The sequence below is a fragment of the Gekko japonicus genome, unplaced genomic scaffold, assembly GCF_001447785.1.
Source record: "Gekko japonicus isolate JY-2015 unplaced genomic scaffold, Gekko_japonicus_V1.1 scaffold1248, whole genome shotgun sequence".
NCBI classification, from domain to species: domain Eukaryota; kingdom Metazoa; phylum Chordata; class Lepidosauria; order Squamata; family Gekkonidae; genus Gekko; species Gekko japonicus.
The window spans coordinates 277,878-301,280 of record NW_015171541.1 but is presented as its reverse complement, the minus strand read 5'-3'; the positions used below and the strand labels follow the sequence as shown (position 1 = coordinate 301,280).

The 23,403-nt window shown below is 45.3% G+C and overlaps 2 protein-coding genes across 2 annotated transcripts in view; one reads left to right on the top strand and one right to left on the bottom strand.

Annotated features, from left to right (window-relative positions):
* Window positions 1–2,320: 2,320 nt before the first annotated feature.
* On the top strand, window positions 2,321–3,403 carry APOBEC4 (apolipoprotein B mRNA editing enzyme catalytic polypeptide like 4 (putative)). The gene is given in 1 exon segment (XM_015419647.1): window positions 2,321–3,403. A coding segment is annotated over 1 exon segment (1,083 nt).
* Window positions 3,404–10,999: 7,596 nt separating this feature from the next.
* Window positions 11,000–23,403, bottom strand: part of LOC107117510 (adenylate cyclase type 10-like) — a 110,700-nt gene continuing 98,296 nt past the window's right edge. The window contains 5 exon segments of the mRNA XM_015419646.1: window positions 11,000–11,185; window positions 14,286–14,468; window positions 16,918–17,113; window positions 21,520–21,637; window positions 22,311–22,426. Coding sequence (XP_015275132.1) covers window positions 11,000–11,185; window positions 14,286–14,468; window positions 16,918–17,113; window positions 21,520–21,637; window positions 22,311–22,426 — 799 coding nt within the window.

Sequence of the window (23,403 nt, the reverse complement as noted above, 5' to 3'; positions counted from 1 at the left end):
AAATACATAATAGTTACATACCAGCAACATGGTTAAAAGATGGTGCAAATTCTCAGAAGGGAGTAGTGTATAATCTGTTTGTTTTGAGGGAGAGGGGGAAGAAGGGGAGCAAGGAGAAAGGTGGAACCCATCACTGTCCTCAACCATAGGCCTAGCAGAACAACTCTGTTTTATAGGGCCTGCAGAACTGCATCAGATCTCGCAGGGCCTGGATCTCACCCTGTTTATAAGTGGGTATAAGATCTCATGGATGCATCAAGAGCCTCAATGCAACTTGCATTATAGCAGAGAGGGCAGATCTGAGGAATTCCTAAAGCCCCAAGCATTGCCCTCACTTGGCCCTCACTGGCTAGAAAAGGAGAAGCCAGTACAGTGGGAGGCCAAATCATTGGTGCTATCTCACAGATGCAAGGAGGGTGCCTTGCTCATTGCTCCGGAAGTCAATGACGTCGATACATTTATTTTTGAATGCAGAATGAAATTTGTCTCTGGCTCTAAACCCGGGGGGGGGGGGCCACAGCTATCAAATGTTCAGAAAACCCCTACTGATCCATGAAGATGTTCTGTGGGTTTGGGGGTTGCCACATGGTTATTTCCAAGAACTATGGCCCTTGGCCTGAATGTCTCTGGGAACAGACAGAGTTCGCTGCCCCCAGATATGATTTTCATTGAAGGACTTAATGGCAAATTGTACACACACAGAGAGACAGAATGTTCTTGTGAAAGATGGAAGCATTTCTAAGTATTAATTTTCTATTTATTTATTTTCAATTATTTGTTTTATCATTTAATATAAATAATATTTTAATATGAAATCTCATGGATTTGTATTCATGCCAGTTTGAACATTTTTTGGTCTGGCTACTAGTCCTAAAATTAGGGTGATTTATAAAGGGGGAAGCTAGCAATGTATATGGCAACAGGTGTTTTCTCCAACTGCAGTTTGGCTAAAGTTATATGCTTTTTAATTGGAAGTCTACTATGTTTTGATTGTTAAAGCTATATAGTCTCCTAGAAAAAGAAAGTGGGTTGGGGTACAAAAATAACAGAAAAATAATAAAGAGAGCCATAAAATACAGGACACCCAAATTGCAAAATTATTTCAAAACATCTTATGGTAATAGCCTATACACCAGTAAAATACTCAGAAGCAGTATGATTTTTAAGATATATTTAAGAAAAGAAGAGAGAGAGAGAAAGCTGTCTTCTAATGACCCTCTAGGTATCCAGTGCCTTATTCTCAGTTTGCCTCAGGGAGGCAGTAGCTCCATAGCCACTGCACTTGAGAGCAGGTGATCACTCTCCCGAAAAAGAGATTCTTGGCTTTGATTTTGGGCCAGGTGGGTTGTATGGAAGCCAGCTGAGACACGCGCGCACACACACACACAAAAAGTCTCACTGATGCAACATGATGCCAATTGTCTTAGTCATCCTGTGTAGTCTGTTACAGGAAAATAAAATAGAAGTCTGGTGGTACCTTAAATACTAACAATTATTTCAAGTACGCTTCTCAGATAGGGGGAGGGAAATCAAAACAGAGACCATTCAGCGGTCAAGGTCAGCATTTTGTGTTATGCATGCGCTTGCATTCAGAAAAACCAACAGCACAGGTATTCAATGCCGTACAAATGTGGGCACCACTCTCCATATCATGCCTTAGTGCACATGTGTACACGCCGCCGCCTCACAGTATGCTATAGCAACAAAAATACCTTGAAATAAAAAATTACCATAATTTATCTGCTGAGTAGGTACCCTAATAAATTTCTTAGGGCATGCTTGTATTATAGATTTAATTCTTTTTATGGCTTCCGCCTAAGGAAACCTGGAATTATAGTTCTACAAGATACATTCCAAGGGGGACATGAAGCCCCTAGAAATACAAGGGATATATTTCTATACAATAGTTCTATGAAAAAGGCTAGAATTCTCCAACAAAAATCCCCATTATAGACTGCAGAGTACTTGAGTAGACACCATACCTCAGGGGTGGCCAAACTTGCTTAATGTAACAGCCACACAGAATAAACGTCAGATGTTTAAGAGCCGCAAGACACGAACACACATGTTTTTATTGGAATATATGCAAATTTCCTTTTAATAACATTACATTAGACTGTGTGAAAGAGCCACATGAGGCTGCCGAGCTGCAGTTGGGCCACCCCTGCATACCTACTCATCTGGTTTCGAACTGGTTTAAACATGCAATGTAGATGCATCCTGAACTTCAGAGCTTCCAAGTCATGACGAGAGAACTGACCAGGACTATGTTCTTGCGTTTCAGGATCACTGAAGTAAGTGGCTTGGGATTCTTGACAGTATGGATCTAGGAAGGATAACATTCTACCAGGAATACCTCGCGCCTAAAGGTACAATAGTGAAGCCCTATTACTGGCTCACAATGGGCCACAGCTGTACCAAGTGCCCCTATCACATACGAACAAGTGAAGAAGCAAGAGTCTCTTACAAAGAATTTCAATATGCCTTTGGAGTCCCAATGCGTGATCCAAATAACCACCTCATCTTTTACGAACTGAGGCACTGCTCAGGCAAATTAATTCAAAAGGGCCGTGCTACAAACTGCACAGAGTACAACATTCATCCAGAATCAATGTTATTTGAGATGGGCAGTTACCTCGACTCCATGGTATACCACTACAAGGACATCATGTATGTTATCCTTTATTCAAACTACTCCCCTTGTAATGAGGCCAAGCACGGCTGCATAAGCAAAATTTACAATTTCTTGACCAACTATCCAGATGTCACACTCTGTATTTACTTCTCACAGTTGTATCACACAGAAGAGGATTGCCCAGTGTCCCCGTGGAACTGTGAAGCTCTACAGAGCCTGGCCAGTATGTGGCCTCAGGTGAGCCTCGGCCCGTTGTGCGGCAGCCTTTGGCACACCCTGCTCCGCAATTTTGTGGCAGTTATGCCTTGGGGGCCATTTTACCATCCGATTTTGCCAGCAAGAGCATTGGCTGATAGACAAAGCACACGCCCACTTAACAGCATCACTGGGATGATATTTCCTTTTATGACTACCTTGCCTCAGCTGTTCCCTGGGAACTCAACAGCTGGGCCTCAACTGCAACAGTACCATTTCCCCGGTTCACACTCCCAGCTTCCACCACACCAGCCCGATGGCAGACTGCCTCCGCTATTGATGCCACCACCCCATTCAACCCCTCCCGTTAACATTTCTCGTCCTTTCTTAAAACAACCATTCTACCCCAAATTGACCGTAAGGCACGTAAAAAGGCCAGATGAGATATTAAAAGAAGCCAAAGATTCTTAAGTCATCCCAAACAGGAAATCTGTTTGCACGGAAAGCGTTTCTGAACAACTTCCAGCTACTAGGTCTGCAGAATATGAAGACCACAGGAAGAAGAAGAATTAAATCCACCTCACCTAAAAAGTCTAACACAGACATAACCAATTCAGTCAGCACTAACGGGCCGCACAGGAAATATACCATGAGCAGGAGGCCTGGTGCTAATTTGTGTGTGATAAACACATGTTATTTTCATATATAATGCAGATGTCATGCGAACAGCAGCCAGAAGAACCACGGCCAGGCATCCATTTGTCATCCCTGCTGCTGGCATAAGGGCATCAGCTGCCAGCAACATGTTGGAAAGCCGATGATAACTCTTCTTTTGTTAGCTCACAGGCTCCACTGAATAGCATTAACTGCCAGCCAGAGAGAGAGAGACAGAGAGAGACAGAGATTGGATTTATACCCCACCCTTCACTACCCAAAGTAGTCTCAGAGCTGCTTACAATCTCCTTTCCCATCCCCTCCCCACAACAGACGCCCTCTGAGGTAGGTGGGGCTGAGAGAGCTCTGAGAGAACTGCCCTTGAGAGAACACCAAACTGGCCAACTGGCCATTTTCCGATCTGTTTATGACTATTGTCACCACAAGACTGGTTTTGTGCCCCTCCTTTGCATAGTTGTGATGCTTGAGCCTGCCCACGGGAAGTTGAGGTAGTCATTTGATAAATAAAGGCAGTATAAAGAGACATGATGCTCAGTGGTAGATCATCTGGTTTTGATGCAGAAGGTCCCAGGCTCAATCCCACATATTGCTAATTAAAAGGATCAGGAAGTACATGATGTGAAAGACTTCCTCCGGAGACCCCAGAGAACCACTAGCAGTCATAGGAGACAATATACTAACCTTAATAGACCAGTGGTCTGACTCTGTTATGAGGCAGCTTCATTTATATATTTCTTGTCACCTGAAAAAGAATCAAGAAGAGTTTAGAAACTTGTGAGATTTAATAAACCGTTAATTTCCTTTTGTGTTTTTTTCAGCTTTTGGCAGATACTGCTTATTGGTTTTCAAACTGAAATTGTGGAACAGACTGTCAAATGTCATCTGTATGCAGCACGTCAGAGGCTATAGACTGCCAAGGAGAAAGGGAAGTGAGCTTAGCTCATATATAAACAGACTGGGGTTGCAAGCTCCATGTTAAGAAACTCCTGGAGGTTTGGGAAGGGGATCCTGGAGAGGGTGGAGTTTGAGGAGGGGAGTAACCTCAGCAGAGTAGAAGGCCACAGAACCCACCCTCTAAAGCTGCCATTTTATCCAGGGGGAACTGATGTTTAGATTTTTCTGCAAACCTATGGAGTGGGTCTCTTGGGTTTATAGATAGTATCTCCCCTCCGAACCTGGCACCATTTGCTGGCTCTATCAATTTGCATGGAGGCCAGGTTCAGAATTAGATATATTGACAGTTATTTTGTATTGTTATTTTTGAACAAAGATATGTCCATTATTTCTTGTGGGACAAAACAATTTCTTAGACAGCAGGACAAATTTCTTTTAAGACACACCTGGCTAAAATATTATTTTCTTGTGCCATGTGTTAACACAAAGTTTGAAAAGGGGAAATTCAAAGCTGTTTCTCCAAGCGACGAAAACGCTTAACTGAAAAACTGCTCGAATATCCTCTTTGTTCTCAAAGCAGGAAGATGGTTATCCTGACCCGTAAACATTTACTCCACCTTCGTTTTCATTTGGACTCTGAACATTTTTCTGGGCTGCGTTTCCTCACCCAGTGCCTTATCTGATTCCTTGGAGGCCAGTCAGCAAATTATTTTTTCCTGAGAAACTACTTTTTAATCGAGTTGTCACTGCTGGTGCTTAACGGCACCTTAGGAGGCCAGGGCAACTGTTCACACCATGTTCCCCGTTTTGCCCACCCTCATCACCAGCTGTTGTGAGCTCTTTATTTACTCTTTAGACAAACAGTTAAAGGGTGCTTTCCCTTTAATTTCAGTCTGCAGTCCTTTCCATAGGTTTGGAGCCTCCCTGCTGGCCCTGCCTTACTTGTTAGCCTCCTTTCCTTACAGTCCTTCTTTCCCTCTCTCTCAGCTAGGCCTGGCTTTTTATCAGGTTCCAGCCTGGGGAAGAGGAAGCAGCCCTGCCCACACAGCTCCCCTCCCAATCGCAGCTGTTTTAACACTCAGCTGAGCCAGTAGCAGCACAGGGCCCATGTGTAGTTCTTGTGGCCCTCCTTCTTCACACAAGTCTTCTTCTTCCCGCAACTATTTTTTCCCCTCAGACTAATCAAGAACGAACACGCCATTCTGCTTCTTATTGCTGAGTCGGATCTGGAGCTAGGAAGCCACAAGGACTGTGGACTTTCCTCCTCCCCCCCTCCGCCGCTTTCCTTTCTGACTACAGAAAAATTTATTCCAGGGGTCACAAGACCCATACAGAGTAATAGCCACACAGGCCAGGAGATGAGGCAAAATCATGTCTGTAGAGACAGCATGACTTTAAACATTACGGCACATTAAATGGAGAGCTGACATTTGTCAGTTGGACTTTTTTTGTGGTTCATGATCTTGCTGCCCATTTGTATCCTGTTGTCCTGACTTCTTACATAATCCACACTGACCCAGTCTTGCATGTGGTCTGTTATATTTTCATGGTTCCTGTCATCTACAAAAAATGGTACTAGTGACACCCAGCTGTATCTGTTACTGGACGGCCACCCGGATACCACCCTGCAAAATCTGCCTGTGGGTTTGGAGACCATGGTAGGGTGGTTAAAAAAGAGCAGGTTGAGACTGAATCCAACGAAGACAGAGGTTCTGTGGTGGTGGTGGTGGGCTTCAAGGCTTGGGCATTGACTTCCTGCAGTCCATCAGGAGTTTGGGCGTGATTTTGGATGCCTCCTTGACTATGGAGGCCCAAGGCACACACATTGCCAAGCTGGCATTCTTCCATCTGTGTCAGGCTCAGCATTTGGCCCCTTTCCTGTTGTTCCCCAACCTAGCCACAGTAATCCATGCAACAGTCACCTCCAGGCTAGACTACTGTAACTCGCTCTTCGCTGGCCTGCCTTTGAGACTGACCCAGAAGCTCCAGCTGATCCAGAATGCAGCAGCGCGAGTCCTGACGGGAACGTCACGGATGGCACATATACAACTTGTGCTGTGCCAGCTGCACTGGCTTCCAGTGGAGTACTGAAAGCCAGTTGAAGGTTTTGGTGTTGACCTTTAAGGCCTTGAACAGTCAGGGACTGACATATCTGCAAGACCATCTCCTCCAGTATGTTGCTGGGAGAGCGTTGCGCTCCTTACACAGCAATCTGCTGGTGATCCTTGGCCCCAAAGGTATCTTGCTGTCCCCAACCAGGGGCAGGACCTTTTCAGTCCTGGCCCCAACCTGGTGGAACTCTCTGCCAAATACCATCAGGGTCCTGCGGGACCTTATGCAAATCCTCAGGGCCTGTAAGGCAGAGATGTTCCACCAGGCTTTTGGTTGAGGACAGCGATGGCTTCCATCCATAGTTAAGTTTAGAAGAAACTTGTGCCTTACACCTAATCTGTGCCTATGCGGCTTATGAAATGCTGGTTTACTTAGTCTGTTATTATATTCTAATGTAATGCATTGTTAAAATCCCAATAAAAAAATATATTGGGGAAAAAAATAAAAATAAAAATTTGTGTATCTATTGTATGGTTTTTACTGTTTTTATTATATGTTGTATATCACCCAGAGCCCTGCAGGGATTGGCCAATCCATTAGTGTAATAATAAATAAATAAGGAAATCTTCTCAACTGCTTCAGCTATTTTTATTCAAGTCCAGCTCCTCTACTTCCAGCAGTCTTTTCCTTGTTTCTTTATTTCTTGTCCCAATTACAGTTTGTTCTCTATAAAAAAAAAATCTACCAGATCCTCAAAATCACAAGTCTGTCTGAGGTCTTTTAATGTTATGATAAAGTTGGGAAAAGTTTCGCTATCTTTCTGTTAACCAGCGTGAAACTTATCTTTCAGAAGTCTTATTTTCCTTTAGTAGACAGTAACCTTGACATTTCTGTTTTACAAGACTGTAATTATTCTGTTCAGAAAATGAGAGGCTGAAGCCACGAAAGAAGACTTTCATTGCCCGCAATAACACTGTCACCTTTTGGGCATCTTCCTTGGTACGTGATGTGCTTGTCCTCAAATTCCTGTCTAAAATATTTCCAGTCATTTGCAGCATTCAAAATCTAAGTTCTTTTACTGTTCCATCTTTCAGTGATTTTCACTGTTGCACTCACCAGAAGAAGACAAGAATTCCTCAGCAGGAGAATAAAAGGCCAATTCTGTATTTTCCTCGGAGAAGGAGCTTTGTTGAAACATGACCTCTCAATAATGGCAGAGGGAGAACTAAGGGAGGGACATCCCTTCCTCTTTCTGGGAATTCAGCATGGAAGGAAGGGACTGCTGTCTGCTTCCCTGGGGCATCAGGAAATCTCTCTGTGGTTGGGCTGCAGACAGACAGAATCCATGTGAGACGGCACAGGTACCACAATGATGATGTCCCAGCTATGACATTTCCCCACTAGAATACTGGAAGAGATGGTCTCGCCCATCTCAGCTGACTGTAAGCATGTGAGAGTGAAGCTGTTAAGCTCAGCTCACCTTTCCCAGTCCCTCTTTTTGGGTTCTCCTTCAACCAGAGACAGAACGGTCTGTCAGGACTTAATGGCCTTGCATATTCTTAGTTGTCTATGGGCACAAGTGGACCGGAGTCATTTATCTATTAAAAACCCTCTCTCCCCATCAGGCTCTTTAGTTTATTCCATTATTCAACTAATTAATCAAGAAGCACAGATAGTTAGGAAGTAACTTACAGAAAAAGAAAAATATAGGAGTGCTGGCTAGGGAAAACAAACATAGGTTTCACACGGGCTGGAAAATGTGGGGGGGGGGAGCGTGGCTGTTTGCCCTGGAGCAAACTAACACGCGGCTGCCGGATCACACGTCCCGCTGACGTCCCGTGGTTCGGGGGGAGGTGCCGATCACACGACAATCCTGCGGCGCGGCAAAGAAGCGGCATGGCGCGATCACAGCAGCAATGGCTAGGCACCGCTGCCGTGGCAAACGGGGTTGTTGTTTTTTTTAACCGAAGTGTGCGCATGCGCTGTTGGGTGCGTGTGCGCATCCCGTGGAGACTTGGGGGAAAAAACCCTTTTTGTGACAGGACATGGGCGGGCGCCGGATGCCACGAACTACCACCGGAAACACGATCAGACGCCTGCCCTTGCCCTGCGGTTTCCAAAAACTAGTACCTCAGAGGTACTAGTTTTTTACGCCACATCTTCGGCAGGAAGCCTCGGGTTAGCCACGGGAGCTCTACGCTTCCCAGATGTTGCGGTGTGATCGCGCCCGGAAAATCCGCCTATCTTCCATCTCTGTAGCGTGGCTAATGCTCCGTGTGACCGCAGCCATAGAATAGTTACAGTTAACTTACAATCTGCTGCTTATTCCCCCATCCGTCTTGTTTTGAGGGGTGGGTCGGTCACTGCACAGCTCTGAAGGTCATTCCACTGAAGACTGAGGACGAGACTAAGACTAGATGAGCGCATGGCTGTGTGCGCAGCATACCCATATATTTTTGATTGCAGACTGGGGGATATCCCTTTATTTGGACCAATGGCAACTTGGAGGCTTACTCTCCAATTCCTGCCACAAATCAGTTCACCAATAGTAGTAAGTTTATTAAGAACAGTCATAAGACCAGCAAAATGAACCAAAATATTAAACACAGAGTCTACAACATAAGAACCTTACAAGCTTAATTTCTAAAATACCACACCGGTCAATTCCATCATTAATGGCTTGAGTTACAGTACATTGCGCTTTTTAATTGCCAAGTAACAATATTTAGCAACATTGAGTGTGACAGAATCATAAGTATCAGCCAGTAAGAACTTCATCAAGCATTCCTCGGCATATGTAAGATAATTAGCCAGGGGTTTAAAACGTGCGAGAAGGGGTATCAGCAGCTGCTGTCTCTCTTCATCATACATATTACAATGGAGTAATATATGGGTGGCCGACTCCACCTGTTCTAACAGACAGGAGCAAATTCTCTGGTGCATGGGAGTCCGGGTATATCTACCATAAAGTACTGCTGAGGGTAACACATAGAGCCGTGCTCTAGTAAATGCCCATCTATGGTTAAGGTTTTTTATAAGTCCAAGGTAAGATGCGGCATTTAAACTTGGTCCCCCAGTTCACCAATAAAATTCCCAGTTATTGATCAGAGGCTTTCTGAACCTGGTTTCCTCAATTTGGTTCTGGGCAATTTGGCTCTTGGCACCTTAGATGCTAAAGCAGGATCTTTCATCAGATGAAAGGCGACAACTTAACAAATGTTTCACTGCCTGCTCAAGTTTCCCCAAGTCATGCATCACCCTAACAGTGGCAGTGCTTCTTTTAGCATCAGAGAGACCTCCTTTCATAACAGGCACTGCACCCGTATAGAGAGGATGGCGTTCACTTGTCAGGGTCTTCACGATTTTCTTGTTGGTGATGGTGTGAGAGGCATTAAGCTCTGCTGATCTACTTTTGTTGCTGGCATAGTGCAGGTGTTTGCTTATAGTAAGGAGATACGGCAAGCACCCTGAGGCAACCTCTCATAGGGGTCGGTCACACTGTCCCTTTGATCGCGATTCGCTGCTGTTTCCTCCCGCAATTACATTTTCTGTTCACATGCGCCAATCCACCTCCCGCGCCAAAGCAGGCTCACTCTCGCAATGCTCGCGGGTTTTCCTGACCCCAGGAAAATCGAGTACTTTCCCGGATCTTGTGCTTTGAATGTGCAATTTCACCTCAGAAGCCCCTTCCCCGGGAACTGTCAGAGCTTACAGCACCCTGGAGGTGGGAACGAGAGGTGGGGGCTCCGGCAGCCTGGACAGGGGCGGCAAGGAGGTGGCAGAGATGGCACCCGAGCAGCGCAGCTTGCACTGCGCGCCTTCCTGCTGGGGCTCAACCTCCTGGCCGCCCAGAAGCGCCAGGAGAAGGCGCACCAGGCCGGCGGCAACTGGGCCGATGGCAAGGAGGGGAAGATAGCTGCCTACACGAGTAGAGACAGGCTGTGGTTACACCGCACGGTAAATGCGAGTCATAGCAAGACGGGGGTAAAACTGACAGCCTAGAAGTTTGACAAGGACGCCCCGCAGCCGCCCAGGGGCAGCCGCCGCTGGCGCCGCCGGATGGGGACAAGGGTGAGGGGGACGGCCAGCAGCCGGTAAGGTGGATGGCTCTGTAGACATCCAAACCCGCAGCAAAATATTCCCATTTAAATTAAAGCGGGAACAAGGCGCAATTACTGTGCCGTGTAACCACAGCCATAGTCAATCATATCCAGGGGAGGGAGGGGTGGAGGTCAAGTCTCAGTCCCTCACCAAATCACCATTTGGCTGTGCAGGCAAGGAACAGCGACGGGCAGCAGAAACACTGCTCAGAACTTTGAGCAAGGGTGGAATGTCTGTAATCCAGGCATGCCTTCAAACAGCCTAAAAGGTAACAAGGGAGCAGGATAGTTAATAGGTGAGCAGATTAGCTGATATTCAATAAGCACAGTTTAATGCAAGCTTTGTCGTCTGGTGTCTTTATTTGTAAGTTAGAGGGTGATTGCTTGTAGATGTCAAGGGCTCCTAGGGGGCATCCTTGACCTGAAGAATACTTCATAACTATTAAACCTAGTCCTGACTCTTAATTTCTTGGAATGGATTGTTAATGTCCAACTCTGGCATCTTCAGCAGGTACCTGCTTTTCTCGCATACTTTAAGATCTTCATTTGACATGCCTGCTTTCCACTGTGGAAAATTTGGAGCCATCTTTAACCACTCATCTTCCATGGCAGTTTTTCCAGTGAACCACCATTCCTAGGAGAAATGAGTCAACAAGCAACTGCTCAGAATATGGTTATGGAACCAATTTTGAACATTTTTACAGTAGGGGAGCAAGGCCTGCTGCTTATTTGCTTAACTTCATTTGTAATCTACCTTTCTTGCTGAGGAAAGGTTGATTAACTAGTAAAAACACAATGCAATGGGAACAGCATGATGCATACAACAAACGGGGGTTACAAAAGCAGTGAATGCACTAGAAAAACTCTATAATTAGGGCAGGACTACAAAACTGAGAAATAATGCTACAAAACCAGTGTAACATTGAAAAGAGCAATGTAACTAAAACTGCCTAAAATATCACAGGCAGTAACTTTAAAGTTATCTTCAGGTGGGGTAGCTGTGTTGGACTGGAGCACTAGAACAAAGTTTGAGTCCAGTGGCACCTTTAAGACCAACAAGTTTAATTTTGGTTATAAGCGGGGGTCATTTCCTGCAGGAGTGCACAGGAGCGGAGCTCTGGCAGTAAAGAGCCCAGGGGGCGGGCACATGCAACAAGCCCCACCCCCTGCTCCATGCAACAAGCCCCGCCCCCTGCTCCCAGCAGCCCTCAGTCAGAGCAAGAAGCAGCCAGGGAGGTTGCAGAGCCCACCCGGGGTCCAAAACAGTCCAGTGGCACCTTTAAGACCAAGTTTTATTCAGGTACAAGCTCTCCCTCCTCTGCGAGGACAGATCTGCACGTTCCCCCCTCAATAGCAAGTCCCCCCCAATAGCTAGCAATCCAAAACAGTCTAGTAGAAAGGTGGGTGTTGCCTTCTGACACACTTCCGGTGATGTCAGGGGGTGTGGCATATGCAGATAAGTTATGCTAATGAGCTCCTGCACCTCTTTTTCTACGAAATGACCCCTGGTTATAAGCTTTCGTGTGCATGCACACTTCTTCAGAAGGCTCCTTCATTCTTCATAAGTGTGCATGCACATGAAAGCTTATACTCAGAATTAAACTCGTTGGTCTTAAAGGTGCCATTGGCTCAAACTTTGTTTTAAAGTTATCATTTTTTTAATATTATTTTTATTGAATATTATATATAAAAGGGGTAGGGTATAGGAATAAAAAGAATACAGAATAAAAAAGAAAGATAAGTTGTTACTTACAGTTGTTTCCATTGTTTCATTAATTATTCTACTTATGCAGTCTGGTAATTCATATCTTATACCTGTTCACTTAAATCTATACCACTCTTAATATTTGTAAATAAGAAAAGTTCAAATCATTACTTTTATATCTCTTAAACATTCTATAATTTCTTAAAGGAAAAGGAAGGATAATATCAACAAAGGAAAAAAAAAGGAAAGAGACTATGTCTAACTAGTTTCACAACTCTAAACTATCATATCTATTGATTCTCATATTCTAGGTTAACCTTTGTCCTTAACTCTAAAACATTACCACTACTTAAAAGCTTCTATCTTTAAAGTTTCCTAAAATAACATATTGAGCTACCTTATAACCATTATTTCTATCTTATATTCAATGTTTACTATGATTTCAATTTTAATTTCATTTCTTGGCACACAATTGTATTTAATAACACAATTTCAATTAAGATCTTCTTCAAATACCTTTATTTTCTTAAAATCTGTTATTTTCTGTTTACTGTTTCTGTCTTAAAATCATTATTTATTTTTATTTCAGTTTTGACAATTAATTCCCTTTAAAGTTTCACTTAGAAGATCGTCATCTCTGCTATAACAATTACATCTTTAAAAAGTTATCATTTGAAGTGTGTTAAGGACTACATTCCAGAATGCTGATGCAGTTAAAAAAAAAAGCTACTGTGTTTAACCCATGCAACCTCTGTATTTCATGGGAAGATTCACACAAAGTGGAAAAGTGGACCATGCTGATTTTTAAGGAAGTATGTTATTAGTTCTAAATGTTATAGCCAACCTTGATCTTTTTGGGAAGGGTAGGTAATAACAGAATTTTGAAATAATGTAAACCAGTGAGGCTTCTCCAGTCATTTGCTGGGTGTTTAGCTAGTTGAAAATACAATCTGAACTCATGAAGCTGCCTTACTTTAAATAATTAATCCATCAAGGTCTATATTGTCTACTCAGACTGGCAGTGATTCTCCAGGGTCTCAGATGATGGTCTTTCATATCACCTAGTATTTTCAATTGGAGATGCTGGGGAGTGAACCTGCAGACCTTCCGCATGCGTAATCTCCCTCTGAGCCACAGCCTGACCCCTTCTTTTAATAGACAGTGTGCTCATTGATGGATTTGTTTTCCCCACTGCTGTCACTGTTTGAAAATTCTGTTCTGTAGAAATTTGGACTTGGTGTGGCAGTAAAGAGGGTACATGTGTATGAAAAATCAAATCAGAATCTACCAAAAGTCTCAGTCAGGTATTGCTACACAAGTATATTGAAGGTCAAAGAAGATGGGGATGGCAAAGGATGAGATGGTTAGACAGTGTCATAGATGCAACGAACACGAAATTGAGCAAACTTCAGAGGACGGCAGAAGACAGGAGGGCCTGGCGTGAACTGGCCCATGGGGTCGCGAAGAGACTGAACAACAACAAATAACCAATGAACCATCCAGAAAATGTGTAAGAAGCCACAGTCCCTGTGTGAAAAAAATATTATATGATGATACTCCCGAACATTCAAGCACATCATCATGATGGTATCAAGGTCATAAAATGGGCCTGAACTGGCTACTGAAGAAATATTATTTTATGTGGGGAGGAAAAGGAATTTGAAATTGATGGAAAGTGTAGAACTCTTATATCAGTTGCATATATTTTTCTATTTTCTATTCAACTTTATACTTCTTGTGTTCAAACTTGTGATGTTTTTCAATTTGAATTTAAGCGTTCTGGGTTCACTGGTTGAATCTTATGAGTCTACAGGGTCGCTAGGACTGCTGGCCATTTAGACATACAGCCACAAATTTTAAACACATCCCCGGAGAAGGTCCAGTTGTCTGAGCCAAATGGCTGCCAGCTCTAACAAAAAGTTCAGTTCTCAGCTTGCTGTGTACACAGCATGGTATTCTATAGCATCACAGTCCACATTCTGGGATTCAAACATTTTTGCAGATTGATGATAAGTTCTCCAGACCTTACCTGGGTAATCGTCAGCCAAGTTTTCTCCAGACGATTTTCGTAACACTTCCGGATTGCCATATCAAGAAACACTTGGCTCTGTTCATCATTCCCAAGCATCAATTGGATGTAGGCCTTCAGATGGTAAACCCTAGGGTAGAAGACTGGGCTTGTAGAGCACTGTATTATTGCCTGCTCCAAATTCTAATGGGAGATCAAAGGAGACTGGTGTCAGATAGTCACAAATGTGACCAAGGACATGTTGGAAGTGAAGGACAGTGTAATGTCTCTTTGCACCAAGCAAGCACACCAGTATTGCAGAGGGACCACTAGAGCTAGCAAGATAGATGGGTCCCTTCCTTCTGGCTACTTCCCTCTTCTCTGTTCTGCTGCCATCCGCTCGTTACTTAGATTGCTATCTTTAAGGACTTTCCTTCCAGCTGCCTTTCCTCATTGTGTGCCCTCTTATCTCCAGCCTCCAAGAAGGCAATGTGTGTTCTCTTACACTCTTAGATATCTAGTTGGACTGCCTACTTTGTCTTTCTTATCACAGTGTGTATTCCTTTAGCAGTAAAGAATATCCTTTCATAAGGCAACAAGCCTCATGTGAACTTTGTCCTGAAGAAGCTTCCTCCTCCACCTGTATGCAGTCTGCTCAAGCTAACAAGACAAATACGATAGGACTCGGCCATAAGGAAACTTGAAGGAAAGATGCTTGTATTTGTCTCTTTCTTCCTCCTTTTTCCCTTTGTTTCTTTTGTCAGAATTTAGAGTGCAAGCTTGTTAAGGCACAGGGCATTCTTATGTCACTCAGTAACATCCCAGATACCATGAACATGAGGAAGAAACCAGAGGGGGAAAATGGAAGTTGCATACAAAGGCAGGAAGGACTTGCAGTAATCAAGGGGGGACAGGATAGGAGCGAAACAGGTCTGGCAGTTCAGGTTAAGAGGAAAGAGTGGGTTTTTAGCAATAAACTGGGGCAGGGGAGAGAACTAGAAGGTAAATCCTTGAGTTGAGGGGGAGACATTGAAAAAAATAAAAGCCAGGTGCTTCACGTCTTTGCAACAGAAGTGGAAAGTGATATTTACTTATTTAGTGAATTTTTATCCCATCCTTTCTTCAAGGAGATCAAAGCAGCATGTGTGTTTTGCTGTCCCTCCTCTGTTTTACCCTCACAAAAAACCTGTGAGAGAGGCTAGGCTGAGAATGAGTGCCCCAAGGTCACCCAGTGAGTTTCATGGCACACAGGGATTTCAACCCAGCTCTTCCTCATCCTAGTCCAACACTTTTACCACTATAACCCCCCCCCAAAGGCTTTCAAATAGGGCAGAAAAGGAGCGAAACTGACAAAAGCTTTGAAAGAAGCATAAAAAGTCGCTCTGGGGCTTTCAGTGAGTTGTCCAGAGACAGCAGGCAGTGAAGGTGTCAGTGGTGAAGGGGACATCCGAGAAAATAGCTGTGACTCATTGGCATGGAGGTGATGATAAGAATTCAGGATGATTGGACAAGATGGCCAGGAAAGGTATCAGAAGTGAGGGGGGATTAAGGGGTGTGAAAAAAGGAAGAGCCACCAATATGGTCATTATATAAGCTGTCTGGAGGTGGAGCAAGCAGCAGGAAAAGGTAACTGATTGCCTGGAATGAATAACAGATACCAAGCAGGATGAGACTAGATGCAGAGGCCCTGTGAACTGGTGAGAAGTACTTGATCAGTCTTTGGGCACCTTTGATAGAAAAGTGGCGTAGGGCAGACTTAGCATGGGCCTAGCCACACATTTAGGGATGCCAACCTCCAGGTGGGACCTGGGGATCCCCTGAAATTACAGCTCATCTCCAGACTACAGAGATCAGCTCCTCTGGAGAAAATGGATATTTTAGAAAGTGGACTCTATGGCATTGTTCCTCACTGAGGTCCCTGTCCTCCCCAAACTTCACTCCCAAATCTCCAAGAGTTTCCCCACTTGGAGCTGGAAACATTCCCCCCCCCCCAATACTCCACTGATGGCCAGGGAGGACCTGGGAACCCTACACACATTACATGTTCCTGGTGTATTTACTGGTCTTCCCTTTCTGTGTGATCAGGAATGTCTTGCAAGTCCAGACTGGGAAACTTAATTCCCAGGCCCGTATGGGCCTAGTGTGGACTGCAACTGCCTCATGCAGGAATAAGGGACTTAAGCCTCCCCCATGCCCTGTTCCCCAACTGGAAACATTCCCAGGACAGTATCTGCCCCACTGGGGATTTTATGCATACTTATGGGGTACATCTACATTTCCCCAGTGGGGGAAAAATAGCACCCTACGATGTTTCAGATTGGGATAAATGGATTATTTGGCCTAGATCCCATTCTATTTGGATTACCTAAGAATTATCCAGGCCACGCTGTTGAAAAGGGGGATAAAATGACAGGAAAGAGAGCAAGAACTTCTGAGAAACCCTATCACAACAGAAATGGCAGGAACAGAAACGGAAGGGGCCTCAATCTGGGAAAAGCAAATTATCACAGCAGTAACAAAGAATAGCTCTGTAGCTGACCCCTCCCTTCCTCCCTGAGCATCAGGACATGCCCTTGAGCTTCACCTCCTCAGAGTGATGAGCTCTTGGCCCCTGCAAGGACAAACATGCTCCAGGCCTTCCCATGACCCTCACCTTTGTCATCCGGTTGCGCAGCTCACGGACTTTGTCAGGTTTGTCTCCCATACATTTTTGTAACAACAGAGCCTCACACTCCACGAGCTTGCAGAAGCCGTAATTAGCATAGAGCGAGGTGCTCGTTCTTCTCACCAGCCTTCTTGCCTGTTCAAATGGCTCTTTGAATTCATCCCATGAATTAAGTCTGGCAAACCTTTAATTCCAAGAGAGAACCACATGCATCATGTTTTAGGCAGCAGGACACTGGGCCCCTTCCCTTCCAGAATATGTAGTCTGGATTCCAAATATTTTGGACTTAAAATAGGGTTGCCGGACCCCCTGGTCCGGGCGGGGGGTCTCCCACTTTTGGGTGATCCTCTCCCCCCCAATTACCCCCTCTTACCTCTGAAAAGCCAGAAATAACTGTGACGTGCCTACATAACCTGGAAGTGATGTAGGGACATTGGGGACATCAGGCAGTTCCTACCGTAGGGTTTTGCCCCAAAACCAGAGCATCGGTGCCCAATGTCCCTGAAGTGCCTATGTCACTTCTGGATGGCTTAGGCACGTTGTGGTGCTCCTCCCCACTCCTGGAAAGGTCCCTTTCAACGCCTGCTAGCACACCATTGGGACCTGGCAACCCTACCCTAAAAAAACAGACTGCTTACCTGTGACCGCTGATCTTCAAGTGGTCCTCTGTGCAGTCCCACACTTGGGTACTGTGCCTGCACTGGATCTGACCGCAGAGCTTGTAGAGCTAATCCCCAATGCTTTTGATGGGCTTTCTCCTCCGCTCTGGAGGATTCGCTCTACAAGCTCCATGATCGGATCCAGCACAGGCGCAGTACCCAAGTGTGGGACTGCGCAGAGATCACAAAGAAGATCGATGAGACATTGGCCTGTCTGCAAGCTCCACCAACCAGCCTTACATGGGCAAGAGCATGTAAGCACAGTTTCATGCACTCCCAGTATGCACCTTCCCAATCCCAGTGACAGAGAGCCAAACTTGATGTTAGGGTGGCCACAGGTCCAACCCGTTGTCACCAATGCCATTTTAGAGAAGAACAAGAAGAGGGACCCGTGATAGTTGCGGGGGGGGGAGCTCTTCAGGGCTGAGGAAGTGAGAGAGGCATGCACACGTGAAGCGGGGCTGCCGCGCAAGGGTAGAAGCACTCCCGTGTGTGAGGGAGCAGGAGCAGGCGAGCGGGGGGTGGGGGGTGTGCCAGGCGCAGAGAAGGCAACTGTGGAGGGAATGGAGAGAGCCGTGGTGTGATGGGCGGGCACAGGGACTCCGCCGTGCCAGCCGGCCCCCCAACCCAGCCGGTGAACAGGCACTGGGCCAGCAGCAGCAGCCGGGCCGCCCAGCGTTGGCTGCAGGCGGTAGGGCAGTGGTGGGAGGCTCCGTGACTGCCTGCTCTTCCACAGCGCCAAGTCGCCGCCGCCCGACTACACACTTTTGGGGGGATTTAAATACTTGCAGACAAACCTTCTCCCCCCCAGCAGGGACAGTGAGGCCCGCGCCGCTGCGAGTCTGCCACGTGGCTTCCCTCACACTGTTCCCACACCCCATCGAGTGAGTGCCCTGCGCATGCCCAGAGCAAGCAGTTGTAATTTTGGGGGGATTTAAGTATCCCCCATATATTTTTTCATCTTTTCAGATTTTTCTGCACACCTGGGGATTGCCCCAAGTGTGCAGGAAAATCTCCCTGCCCCCCAAGTGCCACCAATGTGCAGATTTAGATATCCGCACGGAGGGGGCATGTTGGGAATTAGATATATAGATTTAGCTGTTTAAAAATATCATGATGACCTGATCAGGCCCACCATGCAGTGGGACCGTGTGAACTTGTTCTCCCCCCACGTGCCTTTTAAAGTTTATTTTGGCACTTGAAAAAGCACATGGGGGGCACAAGGAGGCCTGTAGCTAAGGTGGCATTTTGGGGGGCTCTCCCCCTTTCTTAAAGGCACAGCCCCACAAGAATATCTCCTGTATATGCTTTTTTCAATCATTTTAAAACATTTTTAAAGGCATGCACTCCTTTAAGCAGAGCAGGGTGCTGTAGCTGACTAATTCCTGCACTGAGCAAGGGGGTTGGAGTAGGTGACCTCTAGGATCCCTTCTAACTTTGTGTCAAGAAACTAGTCTCCTTTGGGAGAGTTTTTCTGCCTAAGTGTTAGCTTTCTTGACTATAGAAGTCATCACCCCCACTTGCTGGCTTGTTATCAGAACTGCTGCTTAGACTGGCAGAAGTGATTAACTTGCAGCAGCTGAGAATTGCCATCTAAAGTGGTTGACAGCTGGCAATGTAGATATCTATCCTGGTAACAACTTTCTATTGTCTAAATGTTTAAGAACACCTATGTAGAATAGATAGCTTGAGAAGACTCAGAGAGAGAAGAGACTGTCTTGAAGCTCTCTTCAACTTCCATCCTGCTGCTATGCTTCCAGAGACTCTGCTCATCATGAACACCAGTTGAGATGCCAGAACTAACTGCCGAACTACATGCCTGATAGGAAAAGTAGTGAGTAGAATAGCCAGCTAGGTTGGGTTTTTTTTGCATTCCTTGTCAAACTGTAGACATTCTTTCCCCTATCTATGTGTTATTTGCCTTTGTTTTTGTAAATAAAGTTTTATGTGTTTTTATACAGACTGGAGTGAGTTTACTGGCCAAAACCAGTTACGTAAGTATTTCCAGTGCCATGCCCATCAGCTACCAGAAAATTTATCCCCCCCCCCTTCTCAGCCTGCTGTTGTTACACTCTGGGACGAAGATATGTAGAACCTTGATTTTAAAAGACTTGATTCCACAATAGCTGAGTCATAATCCTCAGACTTCTGGCTTTTCTTTCTGCACTGAGAACTTCAGCCCCACCAGGAAAAAAAATTGTCCCACAAGCCACAAAATCCTGGCTACGAGCCTGGGGACAAGATCCACCACACTGCCATCATCACATTTTTAAATGGCCAAATTCTTCGCTAAAACAGCATTGGCAAACATGGGTCGGATCTGTGGCCACCGTAACATCTAGTTTGACCCTGGCTGCCATAATGATCGGTTTGACCCTAATTCAGCTTTTCCAAAAAGTAGAACCTGGAACATGCTGAAGAATTTGGATGCGTTTCGTTCCAGATTTCTTGAGATTTTACTTTTGAATGTGAGACCCCCCCCCCCCCCCGGAAACTTGTTAGTTATGGGAAAGGAGCGATTGGGCTGTGGGGTAGGATTTAGAGCGGCACTAGATATTTCCATCCTACAAGAAGCCTGACCCAGACTCTATCTGGTTTCTTACCCTTCAGCAGAAACCGCCTACCTGGCTTCTCTGCCGCCTGCCCAACCCAAATTTTAATGAAACTCAAGGTTCTTGGAATCTACAAGTATACAAGCTAGGGGACCCTGAGAATCATGGAGAGGGGTAGGATAAACAATCTGGAAACACTCTCCTCATCCTATAATCTCCCATTTGTGGATACACTACATTTTCAGGGACATATACATGCTAATTTCCCCTCCTCCTGTCTTTTATGTAACTGGCTTGTTTATACTTACGCCTCCCTTTGCTCCCAAATGGACACCCAAAGTAGCTTACAACATCGTTCTCCCCTAATAATAATAACAACCCTGTGTGGTAGGTTAGGTTGAAAGAGAATAACTGGTTCAAGACCACCCAGCTAGCATCTTGGTATAGTGGGGATTCGTACCTTGGTCTTTCAGGATTCTAGTCCAACACACTGACTAGACCACACTGGCTCCCTTAACTGCTCTCAATGTCCTGTGCCTCCTGAAGCATATACAGTTCTTATCAGGCTGCTGGGGGTGGGGGGGGATTTATACCTTTTTCCCTTTTGGAAAACTTAATTTGTTTGGTGTAGTGGTTAAGAGCACAGACTCTAATCTGGGAGAACCGCGTTTGATTCTCCACTCCTCCACATGCAGCTGCTGGTATGACCTTGGGTCAGTCATAAGTTCTTTCAGAGTTGTTCTTTCAAGGGCAGTTCTTGAGAGAGCTCTCTCAGCCCCACCTACTTCACAGGGTGTCTGTTGTGGGGAGGGGAGGGGAAGGGAAAGGGATTGTAAACTGCTCTGAGACTCCTTTGGGTAGTGAAGGGTGGGGTATAAATCCGATCTCTTCTCTTCTTCTTCTAATTTATTTTTCTGTACAGCTGGAGAATCCCCAAGTGTGACAATTCTATGAAGGTCAGTGGTCTGGAAGGCCCTGTATTCCAGAGAAGACTGCTGCAGCCCAAGTCTAATGGGTTGTAGGGAAGTGCTCCAATGAGCTTTGGCTCAAATGAAGTCCTTTACATCATGGCAGAAAAGATGAGATACTCCAAATCACCCCTGTCATTCCAACTGTTCAGCACAACATGGTGGCCCGTATTCACTACCATTTTAGCAGCACAGTCGCGATGTTCTTTTTGTGGTCACACAAATGGGCTTTCTGCCTATAAAAAGATCTGCCTATACAGAGCCTCAATTCAAAATACTCTTAACGATAGATTTTATGAGTGAAAATATTCCCCTCTTTTAAGTCCACAAACCACCTACAACTACAGTGTTGAGCCGGCAACAGCGGTTTTGAACTGAGACAGGAAAACCCAAGGTACTATTAAACGTTACCAAATGGCCATAGAGGAATACAAGCTGAGCATGATGCCGTTTTGAGACATAAGGATGCAGTTCGCTTCAATGTTAGCAACAAAGTCCAAGCAATATGCAAATGGCTTGTATGAAAAACCTGTGAAAGAAAACAAGCATCAGTTCCAAAACTGAAATAACAAAAGGCCTGGAATTTATATGAGAAAGCCGAGTAAAAGGGCTGGCTGATTATCAGCTGGAGAAGAACCGGGTGGAGCTCAATTTGGCCTGTCCATTGACCAGCTTGATCCCCACTGAAGCACTGGACTTATGTCCACCTTCCCCCTCACATTCACATTTTAGAACAGGGAATCATGGGGAAGTGTTCAATGAACGAGGAAAATACTATTCACAAACCAAAATACATTTGAGAGGGGACAATAATGCTACACTTGTACAAATCTGTCGAGACTGTGCTGTAATAGCAACTCAAGCACCTAACATTTCTACAGTTCTTGGAAAAACTGGGCTGACATGTAGAAGAGAAAATGGCTTGGGTGAAATGCTACCTACAGACTCAGAAATTAATGAATGAGTCCCATGGTATCAAAGGCTAGTGTGGAAATGTCCTGGGCTATAAGAGACAGAGAAAGTCCACTGATTACTTTTTTCCAACTTGAAAACCATGCCCTTGAGTACAAGCCTCAACACTCTCCCTTCCATCAGTTCCTTCCATTGGTACTCTCTGATGGCCATACCTTCCAGCTTAAATATTTATTTGTGGCATCCGACTTGTGTGGCCAGGCATGTTATGAGAAGCACCCAGGACTTACCAGCATAAAGCATGAGATCCATGCATCCAGAAATGAAGCAAGCCTTCCCAATGATATTATCATCTCGAAACGAGAGCTTCTCCAACCAACTCAGTACTTGTGCAGATTCGGTAAGGCTAGGGTGAAGCAAAGAAAAAGTGTCTCTTTGTTCCACTATAGTAGGTCAGATCCCAGAAGAGCTAGTTCTGTTTGTTGAGATACCTTCTCTAGCTATGCATCATCTCAGCTATGGAAGCCCCACAACTTCTTTACATTTAGATGACGTCTAGCTTTGCCTTTCTTTGATTACAGCACTCAAGGTGGCCTATGTAGGGTTTCCTGAAGGTCTCTCATACAGGAAATGTTCATAAACTGCATCTTAAGCAGCACAAATGGAGTTGCTCTACAGGAAAACAACTTCCCCTTCTTCCCCCTCGGTGGACCTAAAGGAACAATTGTGTGTATGGGGTAGCACAAATTGGGAGTCAGCAGCAAGAGTGGGGTATCAGCAAAGGCCACATTTTCCTCTTCCAAAAATATTAAAGCTGTTCTGTCATAGGAGTTGCTGCTGCACCAATGGAACAACACCATGGATCCAAGCCTTATAGTCCCATTGTAAGCAGTTACACTTTTCTATATGTGTTGAACTCAGTGCCGTAGAAGAGTGTAACTCCACTTAAGATGGCACTGTTAGTTTCAGCAAGGTTCCTGGATCATGTGCCTCCTCCAGTCGCACCAGGACTCAAGGATTATCACAGCAGAGAGCTTCATATAGTTAGTTTTATCCTAAGTGGCTTTCAACCAAGGAGACGCCAGTAACTGAATACTGACCAAGGCCATATCCTTCTCCTGGCAATGCGTCCACACCACCAACTGTCCTCAAGTGGCGGCAGCGCAAAATGGCGCCTCAGTCCGTAAGTTCTGCGCCCGACACTACACGAGGGGCGGGGCCAAGTTAATACCACGCCCCTTTTGTCACAATGGAAGCGCTTGCCGCCACAAAGACTGAAGCAACGAGTTGCGCAAGCGCAGCGACGGCCGTTTGGCTCAATTCCAGCGAATCTCGGTTCTGATTAGGAGCGCGTGTAGTGAACTGGGGCAGCCGTGCTTCCCT